General features: G+C 34.4%; 1 protein-coding gene across 5 annotated transcripts in view; it reads right to left on the reverse strand.

Moving 5' to 3' along the window:
- Window positions 1-21,844, reverse strand: part of LOC111055159 (spectrin beta chain) — a 156,604-nt gene that overhangs the window by 88,516 nt on the left and 46,244 nt on the right. For all 5 annotated transcript variants that reach the window (XM_039438264.1, XM_039438261.1, XM_039438265.1 and 2 more), the window contains exon 2: window positions 1,071-1,219. In XM_039438264.1, coding sequence (XP_039294198.1) covers window positions 1,071-1,200 — 130 coding nt within the window. In that variant the 5' untranslated portion in view covers window positions 1,201-1,219. The remainder of the gene's footprint in view (window positions 1-1,070; window positions 1,220-21,844) is intronic.

Here is a 21,844-nt window from a genome sequence, read left to right on the forward strand (position 1 = left end):
GCGGTACGAGGGAGGAGCGTGCTCGGTGCGGGTTGGAAGAGCGTATATGTGTACGCAGCTTTAGGGCGAGACCATACTAAACCTTTTTTCAAGCGCCAACCACATCAGCCAATCGGAGAGCTTGCTGGCCTGCCGACTCTAAACCGCCGTCTAAAAAATCCTTAAGGCTGTAAAAAGGCTAAAGATGAACTTTCTACTGGTGATATTTTTCAAAGTTTTTCGATTTGTATATCATCAAGCTATCAAAATGAAAAAGTTTTATCAAGAAAACATTTTTTTCGGACATTACTTTTTGAGATATGAGCGCCCAAAGTTAAAATTTACTAAAAAGCGTCCAAAGACAGAATTCGGTAAGAGATAAATCCATGAGATTTAGAGGATAGATTCTTTATGCTATTATTGATCTAGTAAAACAAAAACTTTCTGAAAATATACATTTTTGGAAAATTTATTCAATTTACCAAAAATCACCAAAATTAACTCAACTAAGTTATTTTTGGTCATTTTTAGTAAATTAAATAACTTTTTAAAAAATTGATATTATTGGAAAGTTTTTGTTTTACTAGATCAAGAATAGCATAAATAATTCATCCTCTAAATCTCATGGATTTATCTCTTACCGAATTTGAAATGTTCTCTCCCAAAAATGTAAACTTTAGGCGCTCATATCTCAAAAAGTAATGATCCGAAAAAAATGTTTTCCTGATAAAACTTTTTCATTTTGATAGCTTGATGATCATGTCTTTTCTTGACTAACCGGTGTACGCCCAGCGTTATTATTGATAACTCAATAAATAAGATATTAGGACAATTTCAAGTCGTTTTATTACAATTGGACATCTACCAAAACCTCACATTCACTACAACAAACATATTACATATGATTGGGAATCAGCTGTTATGCAGTTTGAGCCATTTTTTGAAATTAAAAAACTTTGAAAAATATCACCAGTAGAAAGTTCATTTTTAGCCTTTGCACAGCCTTAATATGGTCTGGCCCTTACTTCATGAAGAAAATTTACAGTTTTACAAAAGAAAAGAAACGTGAAAAGCTTGATTAGGCTACGTACCAGCGAGGGCCTTGATACGAGATCGCTCGAACAGCCTGGACGAGGAATTGCCTCCGTCGTACTCGTAGTCATCTACCAACTCCTGCTGTAGGGTGGGGTCCCAGCGGACCATCGATATGTCCGTGGTCATCCTGCCACCGCCACGCTACCTAAAACACACAAAACACAACTCATCAGCCAAAATTCATCATACAATCATATAAGAAAACTAACATACAATCTGCTTTCGCATGAACATTGATTTTATGAAAACTCACAGACAATAGATAGAAGTCTGCTCACTCATTCAGTGCTACTACCTCCAGTTGATTTGTTCAGCTCATTGAGATAAAGTAAGAAATCAAAGGATTAATATACCGATAGAGTATAATATAGTCTTACTCTATCACTATCAAGGACCTCCTATGAAAATAGGTACATAGGAGGTCCTGCATTATCTCAATGATTCGACTCAGTCACATAATCCTATACTATTTATTAAACGAGCAATTTATGTTTATATGTTTAAATGTTTAGATGTTTGTAATTCACCGAATATCGAAAACGGCTCTAACGATTCTCACGAAATTCAGAACAAAGTAGGTTTATAATATAAAAATTCGATTGCACTAGTTCTCATCCCTGGGAAAACTCGCTGAAGGACATTAAAGGATTTATTCATCCTTGGAAAAGCAGCTGATAATTTCGTCATCCGTTGATGATGGAAGTGAGTGAGCGAGTGCATGTGTGTGGAACTGAGACAAAATTATGACTCAGCTGTTGAACTTTTGTAATCATTCAATCAGGTACTTAGTGCCGGTTGTACAAGAGCCGGTTAAATTTAAATCCTGATTAATTCCAGTAGAACCAATCTGATAAGCTATCTTTTTGAAATGGTCTTCTCTGATTTGGATTAAAATAAAACATGCTCTTGTGAGAGAGATTTTTGCATTCCTCTGGGAATTAATCTCAACCCACTGTGATTAGATAGAACCTTTCTGTATGAACTATAAATAAATGAATTATAATTTCTTCTTACGTAATAAATTTTATATGCTTTTGTACTCCAGAGCGGAGCTCGGTGCCCCGATATTACAGCATTATAGAAGTTTTCTCTGGCTCTGTACAATGTGGAAAGTGACCAGTGAGGTACAAAACAAGTTGAATGTAGCCAGGACCTTCTATATACCTATCGGGGGTCCTAACGTAGCTCGCCGTTCCTCAAGTAGATAGATTGGGAATCAGCTGATTTGCAGTTTGATACTTTTTTAAGCTGAGACATTTTTGTAGTTTTTCAATCGAGTGGTGGGAAAAATAGTGTCTCTCGCGAATCGTACGGGAAGACATTAACTAAAGAGCAGTAATGTAGGCTACTACAAATGTAAATTTTGTAAAGTACATTACTAAAAACACTTTACTTAAATGGGCTAATTTTGTACAAATAAATAAAAACAATATGAGAACTTGTAGTACCTTTTATTATGAAAAACTTTAAAATATTTGAACGACTAGTTTCGACTACTAAGAGTACTAAAAGTTTCCATATTGTTTTTATTAGTTAGTACATTACTATTTTTAAATATTTTCATCTTCATCGACTCATCATCATCACCATCATCATTATAATCAAAGAGTATGGAAGACACACTTCAACTAACAACTTCAAGTATCAGGCAGGTACTATCAAAATCCTCAATTTGTTTCGAGTTATTAATAATAGACATCAACTATTTCACATTATCTGACCAAATTCGCAAAAGTATTGTTTGGAGCGAAAAATAACATACATTAGTTGGCTATTTTCCATACTAATCTCACCAATCCGACACAGTCCGCTAACTGTCAATGGAAACTGCACTTTTGTAGTCCAAAACTACAGTGAGTATTCACTACAAACTGTCAGTATTCTTCATATAATCAACATTAACACTTCCCATTCTGCCAATGCTGACACCATCAAGTGAGTATCCTTGATGCAAATAACACTGACTGACAATTGCAATCAGTTGATTGGTTGACGAGCGTTCATTCAGCTATATACACACTTCCATAGATGAAAAAAGAGACTGGATGTAGGTAGGCTATGAGGCATGCTGTGGTGTGCTTCAATGATTGCTCGCAAGGCCGGTACAAACTGCCTCATGACTAATGCCTATTTTTAGTAGTGATGCATCTCTCTATGTGATACACTGTATTACACACATTAACATGTACATTTTTAAACTTCTCAGAATTTTCATTTACTGCAATGTCATAATACAGATATTTATAGAATTTTGAAATTCCGTTTATAATATAGAGTGAGAAACACTTCAGCATTGGTTGAATGAGAGGAATTGATGTTATCCATAAGGAATCCTGACACTTTTAAATGAATCTCACTAAATTATCAGCGTTGAAAAGATGATGACAAATCAACCGTTACGTTCTGGTCAACTGATAAGAATTTATTACCCCATGAATAAAATTGATAGAAAATTAACTAGCATGTAGAGAGCATACTTAAAAAACCTAATAAAAATAATTAAATGTATCCAGGAAATAGGAGGTTACCAAGCGCATGAATACTGAAACAATTTGCATGCACCAATCGCATAATGGCAGTTAATAGGCGGCAATAGTATGCCAATTCAAAAATATTTATATATATTTCTATAAATGATTGGGATTTATGTAAAATTATTGTATAGTCTATGTTATAGATATGGCCCGAAGGCAAAGAAATTATTAAACATACAACATAAGTAATAATTAATATTTTAGTACGATCTATTTGAACCTTAAATGGCGGAGGACTAGGATATTCAAATTTTATGTAAATTGAAAGTCGGAAATAAGAATTGTAAAATTGAGAAAGGAGAACCATCACTCGCCTGCCAAATGCCACCATGAGAGGACCCTAAATATTTTAGAGCGTAATACCTTGCTATAACTTGTAAAAGCTAAAGTTAGACTGAATTATTAAATTTCTTAAAAGACTTTGTGATGCTCTTATAAAGCAGAAGTCATTTTCATTTCAAATAATTTTGTAACCCCTTGGAAGAGACGATTCCGGCTACCATAGTCCAGGACCACCAGGAGTTGGATCGACATCGGCGGCTTATAAGAAGATTTCGACACGTGAGTGAAAAAATTGAATTAGTGATGGGCGCCCTTAGTGCTTCGAATTTATCTAATAATCAAAGCTAGCTCGTCGAAAGGGTTTTCTTATGAATTAAGAATTTAATAAAAAATACTTGCGCAAGTAAATATAGTATTAAAGGAATAATGAATCAGTACATTTCAGAAAATTCTAATAAACCAAAGAAGTATAAAATCTAGGCTATTAAAACATATTCATATGATCTTTAATTTTTGCAATAATTTGCGATAATTTGTTGTAGCTCTAATTCACTAGATGAATTGCTCTACTTATTCCATCAGGTGCCGAATCTTGCACCCTGAGATAAAATATATATATTCATTACAAAGAAATCTATTAGATACTAGAGAATTTAATATATATATTTGGATTATTAGTTGCCAATTTATCAAGTCGATCTTAAGGAACCTATTTTTAATTGAATTGTCCAAGTCGACAAGTATTAGCAAGCTCATGTCGCAGCTACATGCAAAAGGATGCATATGATTTAAAATAAAGGCACATGGTAATGTTTCGTGCTATAAATCTAGAGTATAATGTTTAGCCTGTGATACTTTACTGATTTCAATTATTGTTCTATTTTTATATTATATATTTTTTATCGCTCTTTATATTTTTTGCCTTGATCTATTTTTTGCATTATTTGTTAATATATGTATCAAATTGTTTATGGTGTGCAATTTATTTTAATTCCTCAACACTATAGGATAAATATCTCTAACATTCATATTCGTATAGTCATTTCTGATCCTGTTGTATCCAAGTTGCTATAGTGAGGTCCACGTTATAATGACAGTGTTTGTTTAGCAATGGTATTGCTATCCTTGTCTATCATTCAACAAAGCGGATAGCGCTAACTCTTTCTCGCTTTGCTCTGTTGTCAGATCGTCTTTTAACAATGTAAAATTATTAATTAATTAACAAAATATTTCATCTTCATTATGAAAATTCATTATGAAATTATTGAAAAATATAATATCTTGCTTAATAAAATATAATTTATTTTTAAACGAGAAAGAACAGTTAATATTACATAAATAAACCTGTATCATTTACCGTCTATAGAAGACATTGACAAGACAGAGGATCGGCAACGTTGTTTTCCTATCTTTTTTTCACTGCCATTATAAATAACGTAAGCCTCACTATAGCTACATTATTTCGATGTAGTAATTATTAATGTAATGTAAAATTACTATAGAAGGCATTGACAAGACAACGGCAACGTTGTTCTCCTATCTTTTTCCACTGCCATTATAACGTGGACCTCACTATAGCTACAGTATTTCGATGTAGCCTACACATATTCAACGTTGAAAATCAAACCTCAACAACCTCTCTTCTGACACTATATATAAAACACATCAACCAACAGTATGCAAACAGCCTGTCATTCCAACGATAAAAGCATCACTTCTCTCAAACCTCCTCTCTTTCACAATCTCTTCCACACTCTCTCTTAATATATCTCTCACTCTTATTCTCTCTCTCCCTCTCTTTCTCTTTCTCCTGTCTCTCTCCTGAGGGTTAAGTGTAAGAGAGGGCCGGCTGCGCCCAACTTCGCCCTCCTAGGTTTTCAATAAAGGCAGCGATTCAATTCAATTCTCTGTTTCTCTCTTATTTTTTCTCTCCTGTCTCTCTCACTCTCTCTCTCTCTTTTATACTTCCTCTCTCTCATACAGGATGCGCGCAATACGCCGCGCTCAATACATCAAACTAAATGGATCGAAACAGAATCGATGAAGATGAGAAAGCACCGCAAAACAATCGGTAAAATAGAGGGACAGAGGCATAAAATAGAAATTGATTGAAACAAGATATTACGGAAAAATTCGAAGGACGGAAACAGAGAAGGAGAAGACGGATGAAAACAAAAAGGGAGAGGAAATGGGGACATTGAAACTAAAATCAGTGAGAAAACTGAAAGGATAGAAGAGGAAATAGAAAGGAAACTAGGGAATGGAATAAGGATGAGGAGAAGGTGAGGAGAGGAAATAGGAAAGAGAGAGAACAAAATGATCAGAGCAAAACCGAAGCAGAGAATGAAAGAGGTGTGAAGATGAGAGTAGATACAGAGGGAGAGAAAAGAGAACATGATGAGATGATGAGAAGATCGGAAAATTCAAAAAGGAAAGCTAAAGTGTAGAGAAGCTAGGGAAGTGAAGGGGAGCAAAAAGAAGCAAAATCATCCACAGAAAAAGCCACAAAAACCTCAAGATAACAATAGATGAAACGACGTAGAATGAAAAAAGAGAAACAAATATTAGAACAATCCAAACAGAGAGCAGGCACAGAGAAGATAGAGAAGATTCTTCTACTTTGTGGAGCAGGTTAACTAATAAAAAAGAATCACTATAGAGATTTAGAGCCAATATCATTGACTTTGAACCCGTGAGTAATATTACAAGCATGACAGCACCTGACTAATACCCACATAACAGTATTTATAATATAAATCACCCGCAGTCTATTATAATGTACAGTATTTACACGCTCTGGACATGGCTCACTGTCAATAAGATCGTCACACCGGCTCACTGTTGCCAAAAAATGAACAACAAAATAAAAAAGAAATAAAAACGTAACGGGGTCATCATAGAAGAATCACTAACTGAATGCCAAGAGCAAGTGATGATGTACCGTGTCCGAGTCAAATACATAGATATACTGTGCAAAGTAGTTATACTGGTCCTAAAAAAGTGTTGATATATGGTTTCATGATGTACGGTATCCAGTTATTCGTATGCACATTGTGCACATTGTAAAGTGTAATATGAATAGATAACAGTGAAAATTAGCATTGTGTCACAGAATATCAATATACGGTTGATGAACAGTGATCAGTCAAATGTGGATATCAAGAACAAAACATCAATACTTGACATTCAAAGTAAGCTATACATGAAGCGAAAAAGGACTTATTTTCAAATAGATAAAATTAAATGAAAATCACAAAAGAACTTTATCAAAATTCGGCATTCACAGTCCCCAAAAACGAATTAAATTCACCTGAATTTTTTAATGAATAATTGTGTATTATTGAACCATTGAATCAATGGATAAATGACTTTGGTATTCAAGATTAATGAATAAAAACTCTGAATAAAGGAAACCGGTAAGTGAATGTATTGATTACAAGGATTTTTTAACTCAGGAGTAAGAGAAAAAAAGTCCTTCATTACTAACGGCGAAGGTAAGACGATTACAATGAACCAAGGACTCTCAAGAATATTTTTTGTCTTACAAAAAACCAGTAGCACTGAAATCAATCTAGTTTTTTTTGAACTTCTACTTCAAATTCTAATCAACCGACCGAATTTTCAGAACAAAAAATTGTTTGTACCCCAACATACACATCTATACTATAATAAAGGAATGAACTGGCTTATACACGTACGGGATAGGAAAATTATGTTTGACGCATCATCACGTCTGAACTACTCAACTGATTAACTTGAAATTTTGCAAATGGACTCTTAATTATACGAGGATGGTTATGGGCCTATTTTCAATTCTTCAAGATTTCATTACGACAAGTTTTAAAATAGGCCCTGGCGGAGCACGGGTTACCTGCTAGTCAGTAATAATTTGCAATACTGCGTGCTACTTTCAACTATAATTTTAGTTTATTTTTTTGTAATACAAAGAATTATAATCTGATTATTTATTCTAATTAAAATTTGTTGCAACAAAGAAAATTGTAAAGCTGCGTTTACACCAAAGTTATTAACAAAATGTTCATTTTTCCGTCCTTTTAGATTCTATTAGATTAAACGGAGCTTGACAAAAACATATAGACATCATTTGTATGATGATAAGTTATGTTCAATCTAATAGAATGTATAAGGACAGAAAAATAAACATTTTGTTAATAACTTTGGTGTAAACGGAGCTTAATTGAATTATTCAATTGATAACTCAATAGTATTCTTAAACGAAATAGATTCATTATGGAAGTAGTTTGCATTCAACTTTTCAATGAACTTTAAAATACCTCAGTTATTGAACGCCTCAACTATAATGAACATTCACCTAATTCCAGAATAATATAATCTAAATTATTTCCTATAAGCATCTTTCCAGACTGTAGATCACAAATGAACTTTAAAAACTTACCTCAGTTATTGAACGCCTCAACTATAATGAACATTCACCTAAGTCCAGAATAATATCATCTTCTTCATTTCCTATAAGCATCTTTCCAGACAGTAGATCACAAATAACAACTTCTCCTTATTCATTAGAGAAGTAATTTTCTTTCATCAACTCAAAAAAGCACGCCAATGTTCAAAATCTAGAATCAATTCACCTATTCACCTTATATCACTGCACCAGGCAATAATATCTCCTCACACTTCAATACTATAACCTAGCTATAGCTATCTATCTAGCTAGCTATCCCTAGGGTCCTAGGGAATAGAGAAAAAAAGTCTATAGTGTGATTCACTCCAGCCTTCAGACTGTCTGCATTGGTTGAATGAGAAGCATTGATATTAAATACAAGGAATGCTGACAATTTTAAGTGAATCTCATAACCACCCCAACTCACTTTCACTAGCACAAAGAAGAACCCATCCCGAAATAAAACCTACTCGAATCAGCTGATACTCGTATGTTTACACACTGCATGATAAATCTATTGCAAAAAAGCAAGAGACCTATTTGGGGATGATGAGAATTTGCTACACATGGGGGGTTGGCTGCAGACATTTCCTCGGGGAAAACCCCACTGTGGAGGGGGTAGAACATGTCCGCCAGCTTGACAACAAAATATTCCCGTTTTTCCCAGTGGAGGGGGAACAGTTGTACCAACGTGTTACAATTTTCTCCCATCTTCACAGTGCTAAATTCTTGAGATTGCTTTGTAGGATTGTGATTTAGCAAGGCTATCAGAAACACGTGAACATGTAATTCGATCTAAGATAGCCTTGAATTTGGAGCAAAGATTGAATTCGTCCAAGCTTAAACGAAATTGGATTAGCTGGTGATTAAATCTATTGTAACACATGGTAGTAAATGAAATTTAATTAATCTATGAAATTAATTTGTCTAATAAAGATACATTTCGTTTTCATACAGCTGAATGAAAATGAGACTACTGATTTATTGATTGATTGATTATTTATCACAAATGACAATGTATTGCCAGGTCTTGCAAGACCATTTCATACTATCACTTGAAAATGGCATTAATGTTGAAACATGTTGTGATAAAATAATTCAAAAAAATCTGGTGTGGCGCACTCACACAACTTTCCTTGCCGTTATGAAAATTTATCACCTGACGCTAGTGTTCCCGCGCATCTCAAGTCTACTATTCAAAGATCTAAGCCAGATGGTGACAGGACTATAACGCTGGAGACACACGAGGTCTGCTATCTCTTCATAGTGGATGATTTAATAGAATCAACAGTTGTCAACAGTTTGCAATTGAAATAATAACATTTTATCAAGTTTCGAGCTTATTTTAAACTTTAGGTGAAAATGTTACTGAACATTAATTGTAGAGATTTTCATGCTCAATCTTTTCCATTTAGATTTTTTTGTTTAAATTGTATCTGAAGCCTGATAATTGGGAATCTAAAATCAAACTTTACCTAGATGGGGCGGAGCTCCTGAAATTTTTACAGATATGGGACTTGTGGCAGTTGATAGAGCTTAACAATGACTATCCTAGGTATGAATTTGATCGTTGGAACCATTTTCGAGAAAATCGCGAAAAACCCTGTTTTTGACAACATTTTCGCCATTTCAGCCGCCATCTTTTATTGCATTTGATCGAAATTGTTCGTGTCGGATCCTTATAGGGGAAGGACCTTAAGTTCCAAATTTAAAGTCATTTCGTTAATTGGGAGATGGGATATCGTGTACACAGACGCACATACACACATACAGACCAATACCCGAAAACACTTTTTTGGACTCAGGGGACCTTTAAACGTATAGAAATTTACAAATTGGGGTACCTTAATTTTTTCGGAAAGCAATACTTTCCTTACCTATGGTAATAGGGCAAGGAAAGTAAAAAGGGTACTGAGATTTTTATTTTTCTTTCTATTTATAACACTACATAATAATGGAAACAAATGAAAGAAAATTGATACAGAACAGATAATAGATATGCATATAAGTAGATAACTTCTAGAAACAAAGAGTAGAACCTATTTGTTTACCATGGCTTAATTTAATAGATTTTAGCTATATTTAGATGCTACCAAAGAGAAAATACAAGAAGAAAAATCACTTCTTCCAATCCCTCCTTGATAGTACATTATCATCCTTCAAATTCTAACAACACATATCTGAAAATGTTATTGCTTTGTCATCATTATCAATCTTGAATGCTCATCTTCCACTACAGTGTATTAAATAGTGATTTAATGGCCATTGAAGATTCTTTACAATTAAAATACAGAAACAACATTTCAGTTTAATGTATGTTTAGTTTTTTTGCCGAGTGGATGAATTTTAATGATTTTTTAACTAAACATTGCTTTATCCTCAGTCATTTTAAAAACAACTTTTTTTTGTTTTTAGTAATACAAACTTTTCCTCAACATTTTCCCCATCCTCCACAATCTTTCACACTCCAACAACTCATCTCCCCACCCAAATTATTTTCGATACAAATTCACCAGTAATACCACCTTTCCGACAAAATACTTCTCTCACCACGCGGTGTTTGAATATAAACTGGAGCGTCGTCACGGCCTTCTAAATTTAGCCATAACGCGCCAACTGAACTCAGAATACACCATCATACGATAAAACAACAGACAGGGATAGATGTTGCAGACCTTCTCTCATCCTATAGTGATTCAGTCTGGCAGGAATACAATGAATTTCAAGTACTCTTCAGCTAGTACTTGAAGAACATTCAGAGAAAAACTGGGGATAAATTAAATTCAAGTAAATTAGAGAGGTAAAGTTATGTACTAGACAAAAGAGGTACCTTCTGACTAGGTACTACTATAGTGAGGTCCACGTTATAATGGCAGTGGAGAAAGATAGGTGAACAACGTTGTCTTGTCAATGCCTTCTATAGACGGTACCTGATACAGGTTTATTGATTTAATATTAACATTCTCGTTAAAAGTAATAAATTATATTTTATCAAGCAAGAGATTACATTTTTCAATAATTCCATAATGAATTTTCAAAATTAAGATGAAATATTTTGTTAATTAATAACTCTACATTGCTATAAGACGATCTGGCAATAGAGCAGAGCAAGAAAGAGATATCGCTATCCGCTTTATTGAATGATAGACAAGGATAGCAATACCATTGATGGAATACATGGACCTCACTTTAGGCTTGGATTCCTTTGAATTAGTAGGATAACTAACTGATAGAAGCCATATTACGAATCAATAAGAAAACCAACTAAAAAACATTAAACTAGACCCTTAAAAAGGCTTGTGAACTTTTCAAGATGTTTACTTTCTTTAAAAAAATCGTCCATTACTTTTCCATCTCCCCTCAAGCTAACAACAGAGAACACAAGTTCTATTTTACTCATTCTATAAACTATAGCCCCATTTAATCGATAAAAAGACAACTACACCCAAAAACTTTCTTACTCTAAACTCCATTCTAATTCGAGCATAAAATGCGGGGAAATACCAGTTCTTGTACTTTACCCATACTACGGCCATCTCCAATCAATACAAGGCACCATACAGTCTCAAATACTTGGCAACTGTTCTTTCTTTCTCTAGCACACTATATTCAAGTATCTCACCTCTTTTTTCTCTGCAGTCAATGCAAGTTTTGAACAATTCACTCCCAACATACTACTCTAATCGAACTACTCTCATTTATTTCTCTAGAAATGCTGTATCCTTAATACTTTCTCAATCATAACCCTTCATATTTATCATCATCCGAGCCCTCTTTTACATTACAGTATCTACAATATTTCCTTCTCGGATATCAAAACGATTAAGATAGATGAATACATTTTTAGATGAATACAATAGATGAATCTATTACTCCACATTCTTTCCACAAATACAGTTCTATCAATATTTTGTTAATCATAGTTTTCCTAAACTACCTTTCTTGTATCACTTCAATAGTTTATCTCTTTCTTGTATAGGGCTACGTGTAATATAAATATAAACCTTTTTTTGAAAAAGGTACCCATTTTTGACCGAAACATGTTGTGATAAAATATTTCAAAAAAATGGTACTGAGATTTTTATTTTCTTTATAGTTCATCATAGTTTTCCTAAACTACCTTTCTTGTATCACTTCAATAGTTTATCTCTTTCTTGTATAGGGCTACGTGTAATATAAATATAAACCTTTTTTTGAAAAAGGTACCCATTTTTGACCGAAACATGTTGTGATAAAATATTTCAAAAAAATGGTACTGAGATTTTTATTTTCTTTATATTCAATAGTTCCTAAAACTTCAATAGTTCCTAAAATACTTCTCCATCAATATTATATGGGCTCAAGGCAACGCACACAGCAACAGACAGACAGAGAGAAAATCAAACGTCTGCAAGCAGACGTGAGCAGTCAGACAAAACAGACGGACGTCAGCAGACAAAGCAGACGTGTGCGTTGCAACATTCGAACACCTGGAGAGGAATTTTTCTATGTCTGTCTGTTGCTGTGTGCCTTTGCTCAAGTCACTATAAAGTTCGGTCCTCGTTCTTCATTTGATATCCTACTTCTTCATTTATTTTGATCACAATAAAGGTTGGAAATTACTGAGATATTGCAATTATTCAAATGCTAATGAATTAAATATTATTTAAAAAAATCCAAATTGAATTCTGTAATTCACCGCGAAGGCTTCAGCTACTGCAGAAAATTATAAATAATTTTTGAATAGTAGCACTCATCGAATTTCCATCTAGCTGTTTACCCTGTTGTCAATATTCGTAGTAGCAGAAGTCTTCGGGGTGAGTTACAGCATTTAATTTGGATTTTCGTTTAATAATCCTATACTATTAAACGAGCAATTTCTGTTTATAAGTTTAGATGATTATAAATAAAATAAATAAATAAATAAATTTATTAGCCAAAATCAGGATGCCACAATTTGACATATAGGCCAGTCAATATAACAGTAAAACACTCAGTCAATACGAATACTGTCAATAAAAAACAATACAAAGTCACATTTACAATAAAAACAAGTATGGTATATTAATCCTACTCATTTAACAATAATATTAGTAAATTCTAAATATTGAAATCTTCTACATTCATTTTCATGCCGATAAACTCTTTAACTGAGTAAAAGGGGTTTTTCAAGAGAAATATTTCTAAAATCTTTTTGAACCTCCTGTGATTAAGTTGCCTCATCTCAATAGGAAGCCTATTCATCAATTTAATTGCAACATTCGAGGGACTTTTTTTTGCTAATAAATTTATTTATTTATTCATCCTTGGAAAAACAGCTGATAATAATTATTTCGTCGTTTGTTGATGATGGAAGTGAGTGAGCGAGTTCATGTATGTGGGACTGTGTCAAAATTATGACTCATATCAGGTGTTTAACTTTAGTAATCATTCAAACAGGTACTTAGTGCCGGTTGCAAAAAAGCCGGGTTATTTTTAATCCTGATTAATTCCAGTAGCACAATCTTTTTGAAATGGTCTTCTCTGATTTGGTTCACGTGAAATCGTTCAGGTTTAAAATTTAACCGGCTTTTGTGCAACCGGGCCTTTGGGAGGGAAAATTTTGCATTCCTGTGTGAATTAATCTCAATTCATTGTGATTGGATAGAACATTTCTGTATGAACTATGGATATTATTAGAATTTCTTTCGTAATAATTTTTTATGCTTTTGTACTCCAGAGCGAAGCTCGGGTCCGATATTAATATACAATAATAACAATAAAGGTTGTCTTATACACAAATTCATAATAAATAACAATATGGCTAACTAAGCAATGAATTCCACAAAGTATAAGCAGGACACCCGTTGAACGATACGAGGATGAATGCAATTTGTATTATGATACTGTGGATATTGGAGAAGTGGATATTATGTTATTGAAGATATTATGTCATATCTACACAAATTGATGAAGTTTGAAAATTCCATTTTGGGGGATAAGGGAAGGATAAGGATAAGATAAGGTTGAATATTGAACAGGGAAGGATAAGGGGCAAGGAAGGAAACAGGACAAATAATGAAAAAACCTTTCCCTACAAATGCAGTCCACTGTTAGGAAGGAGGCATTTCCCTACCCTGACCCTGCACTATAATGGTGCATTGCACCTCTATTTATATAGAGTGCTCCTACCAAACCAATTGGCATTGACTGACCCTGTTTAGTTGTACAGTAGAGTTCTACCCCTGCAGACCGATCGATCGACCATGCTACCACTGCCAACTATATATCACAACAACTAAAACCTCTCAACATTCATGTATTCATTGTGATTTCATTATCGAAATGAAAAACTCCACATGAATCGACTGAAGCCAATATCACGGTTTGAACGGAGATTGATCAGCTGTTGGTTTAAACCAGGTATAACAATAAATGCGACGATATATCCTCATTTAAACTAAGAATATCGGGGCACCGAGCTTCGCTCGTTATTTTTATTTATTGATAAACAGAACACAATTCTCTAAAATGATCGTGTTTATATTTTACAGCTGGCTTATGAATTTCGGGGAAGCGATATTTCGATTTTCCACAGAATCACTCGCTCACTTTTTACTATCCACAGACGACGAAAGTCTCAGCTGTTTCAGCCAAGGATGAATAATTATCCTTTTAAAGTCGTTCAGCGAGTTTTCCCAAGGATGAAACCTAGTGCGATCGAATTTTTATAACATGTCGTGAAAATCGTAAGATCCGTTTACGAGATCCGTTGAACATAAATAACCAGATATAAATATACAGAAATTGCTTGCTTACTAAATAGGATTAGCGTTAAACGTAGATGGTGTATAAGGGCCTAAGCATTTGATCAATAGATTGATAAGATGAACTGAAGTAAAGTATATTGGTAAAATTTTTCCTCTATGACAAAGCTAGATTCTAGATCCATGAGGGGACAGATTCATGAGAATAAATTATGAAATACTGTAATTCAGGTGGAAGGATCTCACACACTGGACATAGATAATACAGGGGTAGCTCAAGAGTGTTGGTGTAGTTTCCTATATTACTTTACATCTAATTTTTATGAAACATTGGACACATATTTATGAATACGAGAGGCTCTTTTCTGAAGCTTAAATGACAATCATACGACATTACATAGGACTCTCATGAATATAACTCGCTTATATTGCATGCTTCATACTGTCGTGAGGTCCATGTTATAATGACAGTATTCGATTAACATTGGTGTTGCTATCCGTGTCTATCATTCGACAAAGCAGGTAGCGTTATCCCTTTCTAGCTCAGCAACGTTGTCAAATATGTTTTTAACAATGTAGAAATAAAATTAATCAAGGCAGAGAACAGGCAACGCTGTTCTACTATCTTTATGTACTGCCATTATAACATGGACCTCACTATAGAAGTGATGAACTGCTCCTCTATTATAATCACAAAACTTTAATAAGCTCAAATAATTCTTGATGAAAATTGGGAAATTGTAGCCTAATGAGTAGGAGAGTGTTTATTATGCTTCATTGATAAATAATATAAAAATTGTTCAGTATTGTAGTTTGTGTATGGTTGAAGTACCGTAACAAGGAGGAGAGAACATGGTACTTCTTTCTTCTGTGACCGTAGTGTAACCTAATCTCAATCCAATCTTAAACATCATGAAAACTATTTCCATTTTAGATACTATGTTAAAAAAATAAACGCATACTGGGAATGACGTAATACCGAACGATCTAAAACCATTTGAATTGCACAACTAACACCCAACCCAACAAACTTGTTAAAACATGAGGTTTTTGAGGTTCAATGACCTCAGAAAAGAGGCAAGTTGCATCAGTTTCTATAATAATATTCAAAATCATTGAATTCCACGAGCATTTAAACAAGTTTAAAATCGTCACAGCTTTGAAAATCAGTTGTTGCATAGATACTGAAACAACTCTCTTCTTTCACTCCAGAATCCGTTGCTTTTGATTTTAAAATTTTAAATGAGAATAGATTGAATAGATGTGAATTGGATGCTGATATTGATTATTTATTTAGGTACCTATTTATTGTATTGATATTTAAATGAATGTGACGGACTGTGCCACCCAGAAAAATAAAAGTGAAATCAACTTTGTTGTAGTATCACACAGACATGATAAATAAATGTCTCAAGATATTGCAAGAAGCTCTAGCATGTTGCAGGAAGAGAGGCAAATTGCACACAAGTTGCACAAGATGTGGAAACTTTCTTTTTTCAAATCAAATGCATGCCTTATTTGGCACTAGTGACTAGTCATTTGGCATACTGTAGAAAATGAGGCCCCCCGGGCGTGTAAAGCTGTTGTAGAGTTTACTGTTTTGCAATTCTTTATTTGCTGTGAGTGATACCATAGAGAAAAGGCAGCATAAGAAGATATCCCATGGTATAGGTCGTTTGAGTTCCAAATTTCAAGAAGATTTTAACTCAAGCCGATTACTGACGACTACTATATACTAGTAGTTCTGTGAACAGTAGACCTCACGCAGTATTCCCATTCACAAGTTCCTGATTGAAACTATAGACCTTATGGAAATACAGCAATAGACTGGCTTCTCCACTCATCTGTGTAATCACTTGTCAGCTGATTTATGATGAATAATTCTATAATCTGATTTTTACTCTAATATTGGCGTATGAAGGAGGCTCCTTTTTCCTTTTATATTATCCTTGAAATGCAAAATTTCCAAAAAACCTTGTTGTATATACGTCGACGCGCAATTAAAAAAGGAACATACCTGTCAAATTTCATGAAAATCTATTAACGCGTTTCACCGTAAATGCGCAACATATAAACATTAAGAGAAATGCCAAACCATCGACTTGAATCTTAGACCTCACTTCGCTCGGTCAATTATTACTTTTTTGGCCGGATGAGAGTGTGAGAACGACACAGTATGAGAGAGACTACCAGCGTCACATAGCTTCACGAAAAACAACTAATACGACTATTGGCTTGAGTTAACATTGAAATTTGAAACATAAACGCCCTATACCCATGGTATTTGGTATAGTACATGGGTAAAACCAAGTTCACTTTATGCTATGGTTTTTACTTTTTGATGCAGCAACACTACCGATCACAATGCTGGATTACCCACGAACAGTGTTCGTGACGCTTTTAAACACCTCTTAATAACCACTTAAGACTAAATACATAGAATTATATCACTTTCCAAAATTAAAATTACAGTACTTATTAAAACTACTGAATTACTCACAAAATCTTTGATACAATTTTAGCAGGGAAGAACTGAATCTCTTTTCATCATCACGACACTCACCTAGAAACAAAACAGACAACATTATTTATTTTTAGAACAAGTGAATCAAAAATATTAAAATTACAAGTATTCTATACTTGAGAAATAATCTGAAAATCCTATACAAAAAATGAGAAGTTGTGAAAAACTCTCAAGAATTACAAATATTTAAAATAGTCTAGGTCTATTAATAACTTGTTGCAAAATGCATATTAGGTACCACTACCTTACAAGCCATAGCTTTGTTTGAAAGGGATTCTTGAACTAATCTACATCTGCACAGTTTCATTTCTTTCAGCCACACATCATAAAATGTGGCATTTTCAGAATTACTAGGTGAGTCACTGGCAAATGAAAGACGAATACCATTCACATGTCAAGCCTGATAAGCAACACGCCACATTCCAACCACAGAACCTGAGTAAACATTGCTTTGGAATACACGGTATGAAAGCCTAAATGCAACAGACTGTACGCAGAACAGGAGTAAACGTTGCTTTAAAATATACGTTATGGGGGCCAAAGTGCCACAGACTGTACGCAGAACAGGAGTAAAAGTTGCTTTGGAATACACAGTATGGAAGCCTAAATGCCACAGACTGTACGCAGAACAGGAGTAAACGTAGCATTGAAAAACACGTTGTGGAAGCCAAAGTGCCACAGTCTGTACGCAGAGCAGGAGTAAATGTTGCTTTAAAAAATGCATGTTATGGAAGCCTAAATGCAACAGACTGTACGCAGAACAGGAGTAAACGTTGCTGTAAAATACACGTTATGGGGGCCAAAGTGCCACAGACTGTACGCAGAACAGGAGTAAAAGTTGCTTTGAAACTCACTTTAAGGAAGCCTAAATGCAACAGACTGTACGCAGAACAGGAGTAAACGTTGCTTTAAAATACACGTTATGGGGGCCAAAGTGCAACAGACTGTAAGCAGAACAGGAGTAAACGTTGCTATGAAACACACGTTATGGGAGCCAAAGTGTCACATACTGTACGCAGAACAGGAGTAAACGTTGCTATGAAACACACGTTATGGTAGCCAAAGTGCCACAGACTTTATTTACGCAGACTCTCAAATTTCGGAGATTCAAACAGATCTAACCCAGACTGCAGACAGAGCAAGATAAAGGTAGCTTTGATAAGACCAAGGAAGTATAATAGAATGTATAGTTGTAAAGACCAATGAATATCAGAATATATAATCTTAGTTTTCTTTGTTTTTTAGTGAAATTGGACTAAATTTTAGAAAAGTGAAACCATAACCCTATTTCGGACTTTAAAAATGTTATCTAAATTTGGGAAAGGAATAGTACAAGGAGTATCCTTAGTTTTTCTTTCCCAATCAGTGCTACTTTGTAGAAATTATAAATAAATAAAAATATTCTAGGTACATTGGATTAGACCAGTGATCGCAAGCTACCGGTAGCTCGTGGGGTAGTTTTTGGTAGCTCACAGAAAGGCTCGTGCGAAAGAATGTCGTCCAGTTTGAAAATAAACACTTTCCCAGTCTGAAGAAAGTCAATGACGAGAAAAATCCTCCATAGCACCGCAGCAATAATCAAGAATACGTTACAATTCTTTCAGAATTGAGACAACAGTTTGATCAACAATTTCAAGGTTTTAAAAGCATATCCAATATGGTACAATTCATCAACTCCCTTTTGTAGAGATTTATGCAGAAGATTTTGCAGCTTGTGATGTACAACATTTTGGTGGAGATCAGGCTTCAGTTAAAATTGAATTTTCAAAATGATCTGTCTCTCAGATCACTTTCTACAACTGGAAATATTTGGCCTCAAGTCCCCAAAGAAAAATACCCAACTATTATTGAAGTTGAATTGAGGTTGAAAGCTATGTTCAGCTCTACCTACTTGTGTGAAGCATCTTTTTCAATAAATTATGAAATTCATTAAAAATCGATATAGGAACTGATGAACATTTGGACAACTGCATCAGAATGGCGGCTACAACGTACACTCCAAACATCAAGAAAATACTTGATGACCAAAAAGAGTTCCACTGCTCTCATTCAAATGTACATTTCAACTTTTGTTATACTTTTGCTTTGAGATAAGTAGATTTCAACACTAGAAATGTATCTTTATAGGCAATAAAAGATACTTTATTCAGTCTAATATTCCTTCGTAGCTCACTAGAAGTTTTATAAATGCTATTCTAGCTCATAGGCTCATAAGTTTGGCGACCATTGGATTAGACGATATAAAAAATCTGGTGTGGCGTACTCACACTACTTTCCTTGCCGTTATGAAAATTGATCACCTGACGCTAGTGTTCCCGCGCATCTCAAGACTACTATTCAAAGATTTGAGCCAGCTGGTGACAGGGCAATAACGCAGGAGACACACGAGGTCTGCTATCTCTTCATAGTGAATCATTTAACAGAATCAACAGTTGCTAACAGTTTGCAATTGGATAGTCAGTCACATTTTCTCGAATTTCGAGCTTATTTTTAATTTTAGGTGAAACTGTTGCTGAACATTAATTGTAGAGATTCTCATGCTCAATCTTTTCCACTCGAAATTTTTTGTTTAAATTGAAATTCATACATGGATAATCTCGAACAATGTAATTTTGACAATGTAATTTCCTCATAGCTTAGTATAAAGACTTCCCATGTTTTTTATGTAATCTTCAACTATTCTTTACTTTCCCCTATACCTTCACTCTGCTCTTTCTCTTCCCTTCCTCACTCACTTTTTCTTTTCCCTATTTCTTAATAATATCCAATTATTATTTTCATGTACTGTTAAGCATTGAACACTCGGCCTCTGCGCTCAGACAAAATAAAGATTTGATTTGATTTGATTTGAATCTGAAGCCTGATAATTGAGAATCTAAAATCAAACTTTGCACAGATGGGGCGGAGCTCCTGAAATTTTTACAGATATGGGACTTGTGGCAGTTGATAGAGCTTATTGATAACTATTTTAGGTATAACTTTAATAAAAATCGTTGGAGCCGTTTTCGAGAAAATCGCGAAATACCCTGTTTTTGACAACATTTTTGCCGCCATCTTGAATCGCATTTGATCGAAATTGTTCGTGTCGGATCCTTATAGTGTAAGGACCTTAAGTGCCAACACACACACACACACACACACACACACACACACACACACACACACACACACACACACACACACTCACTCACACATACAGACCAATACCCAAAAACCACTTTTTTGGACTCAGGGGACCTTGAAACTTATAGAAATTTAGAAATTGGGGTAACTTAATTTTTTTCGGAAAGCAATACTTTTTCCTTACCTATGGTAATAGGGCAAGGAAAGTAAAAAACGAAACAGGTCACAGACTACGACTCTCAGCAAATACTTGAAAGACACACATTAGAATTGAATATTTCCATCTCTGCATCATTTAAAACAGATGAAGTACTACTGCAGGATGTAAACATTCAATCTCAAAACTTGAAGTTTCTAACACCAACCTTTGCTCGCTTCATTCATGAAGCAGCACACATACAGCAACCCTCTACTTTAAGCTTTAGTGAACTCAAGTGATTATATTTGAATTTAAGCTATATTTAGCTATCATGAAATTCACTTCAAGCAGTCTACATTCCGTATCAATATATTCAACGCTTCCCATACAACCAAAGCTAACCGTTTCAAGTGAATCTCATCTCACTTGACTACATTTAAGCCACCATCAACATGATCTAAACCAGATGAAGTTGAATTTAGTTGAATTTAACTAGTTGAAGTTGAAAAACCAAGTTGAACCAGCATCCCACTGGAATAGCAGATCATCAACTCAGTTGTCAGAGCAAACGTTCTACAGAATTAGTTAAATGGGAAACGTGGATGTTATTTATAAGGAATACTGACCGTTTAGAGTGAAACTATCTACAGTTATTCGCACCGGAAAAGAAACATTAAAACCAGCGCTGACCCATTTTCACGGCATTCATTTGCATATTTCATTGGTTGCTACGAGATAATTAAACTAAAGCGAGGAGGAGGTTTTACGTAGTTTACCTTAATAAAGACATAAGCTAATTTGATAACAAATAACAGTATAATCATACATAATATTAATGATAAACGTGGATAATATTACGATAATATCACGTCTCCTTCAATCTAAACTTTAGCTAAATTACAAATTATGTAAATATGCATACAAATTTCAAAAGGCTGTGATGCAGTAGAGTTATTGACCGATCGAAGTGAGGTCCAAGATTCAAGTCGACGGTTTGGCATTTCTCTCAATGTTTAAATG

The sequence above is a fragment of the Nilaparvata lugens genome, chromosome 11, assembly GCF_014356525.2.
Source record: "Nilaparvata lugens isolate BPH chromosome 11, ASM1435652v1, whole genome shotgun sequence".
NCBI lineage: Eukaryota > Metazoa > Arthropoda > Insecta > Hemiptera > Delphacidae > Nilaparvata > Nilaparvata lugens.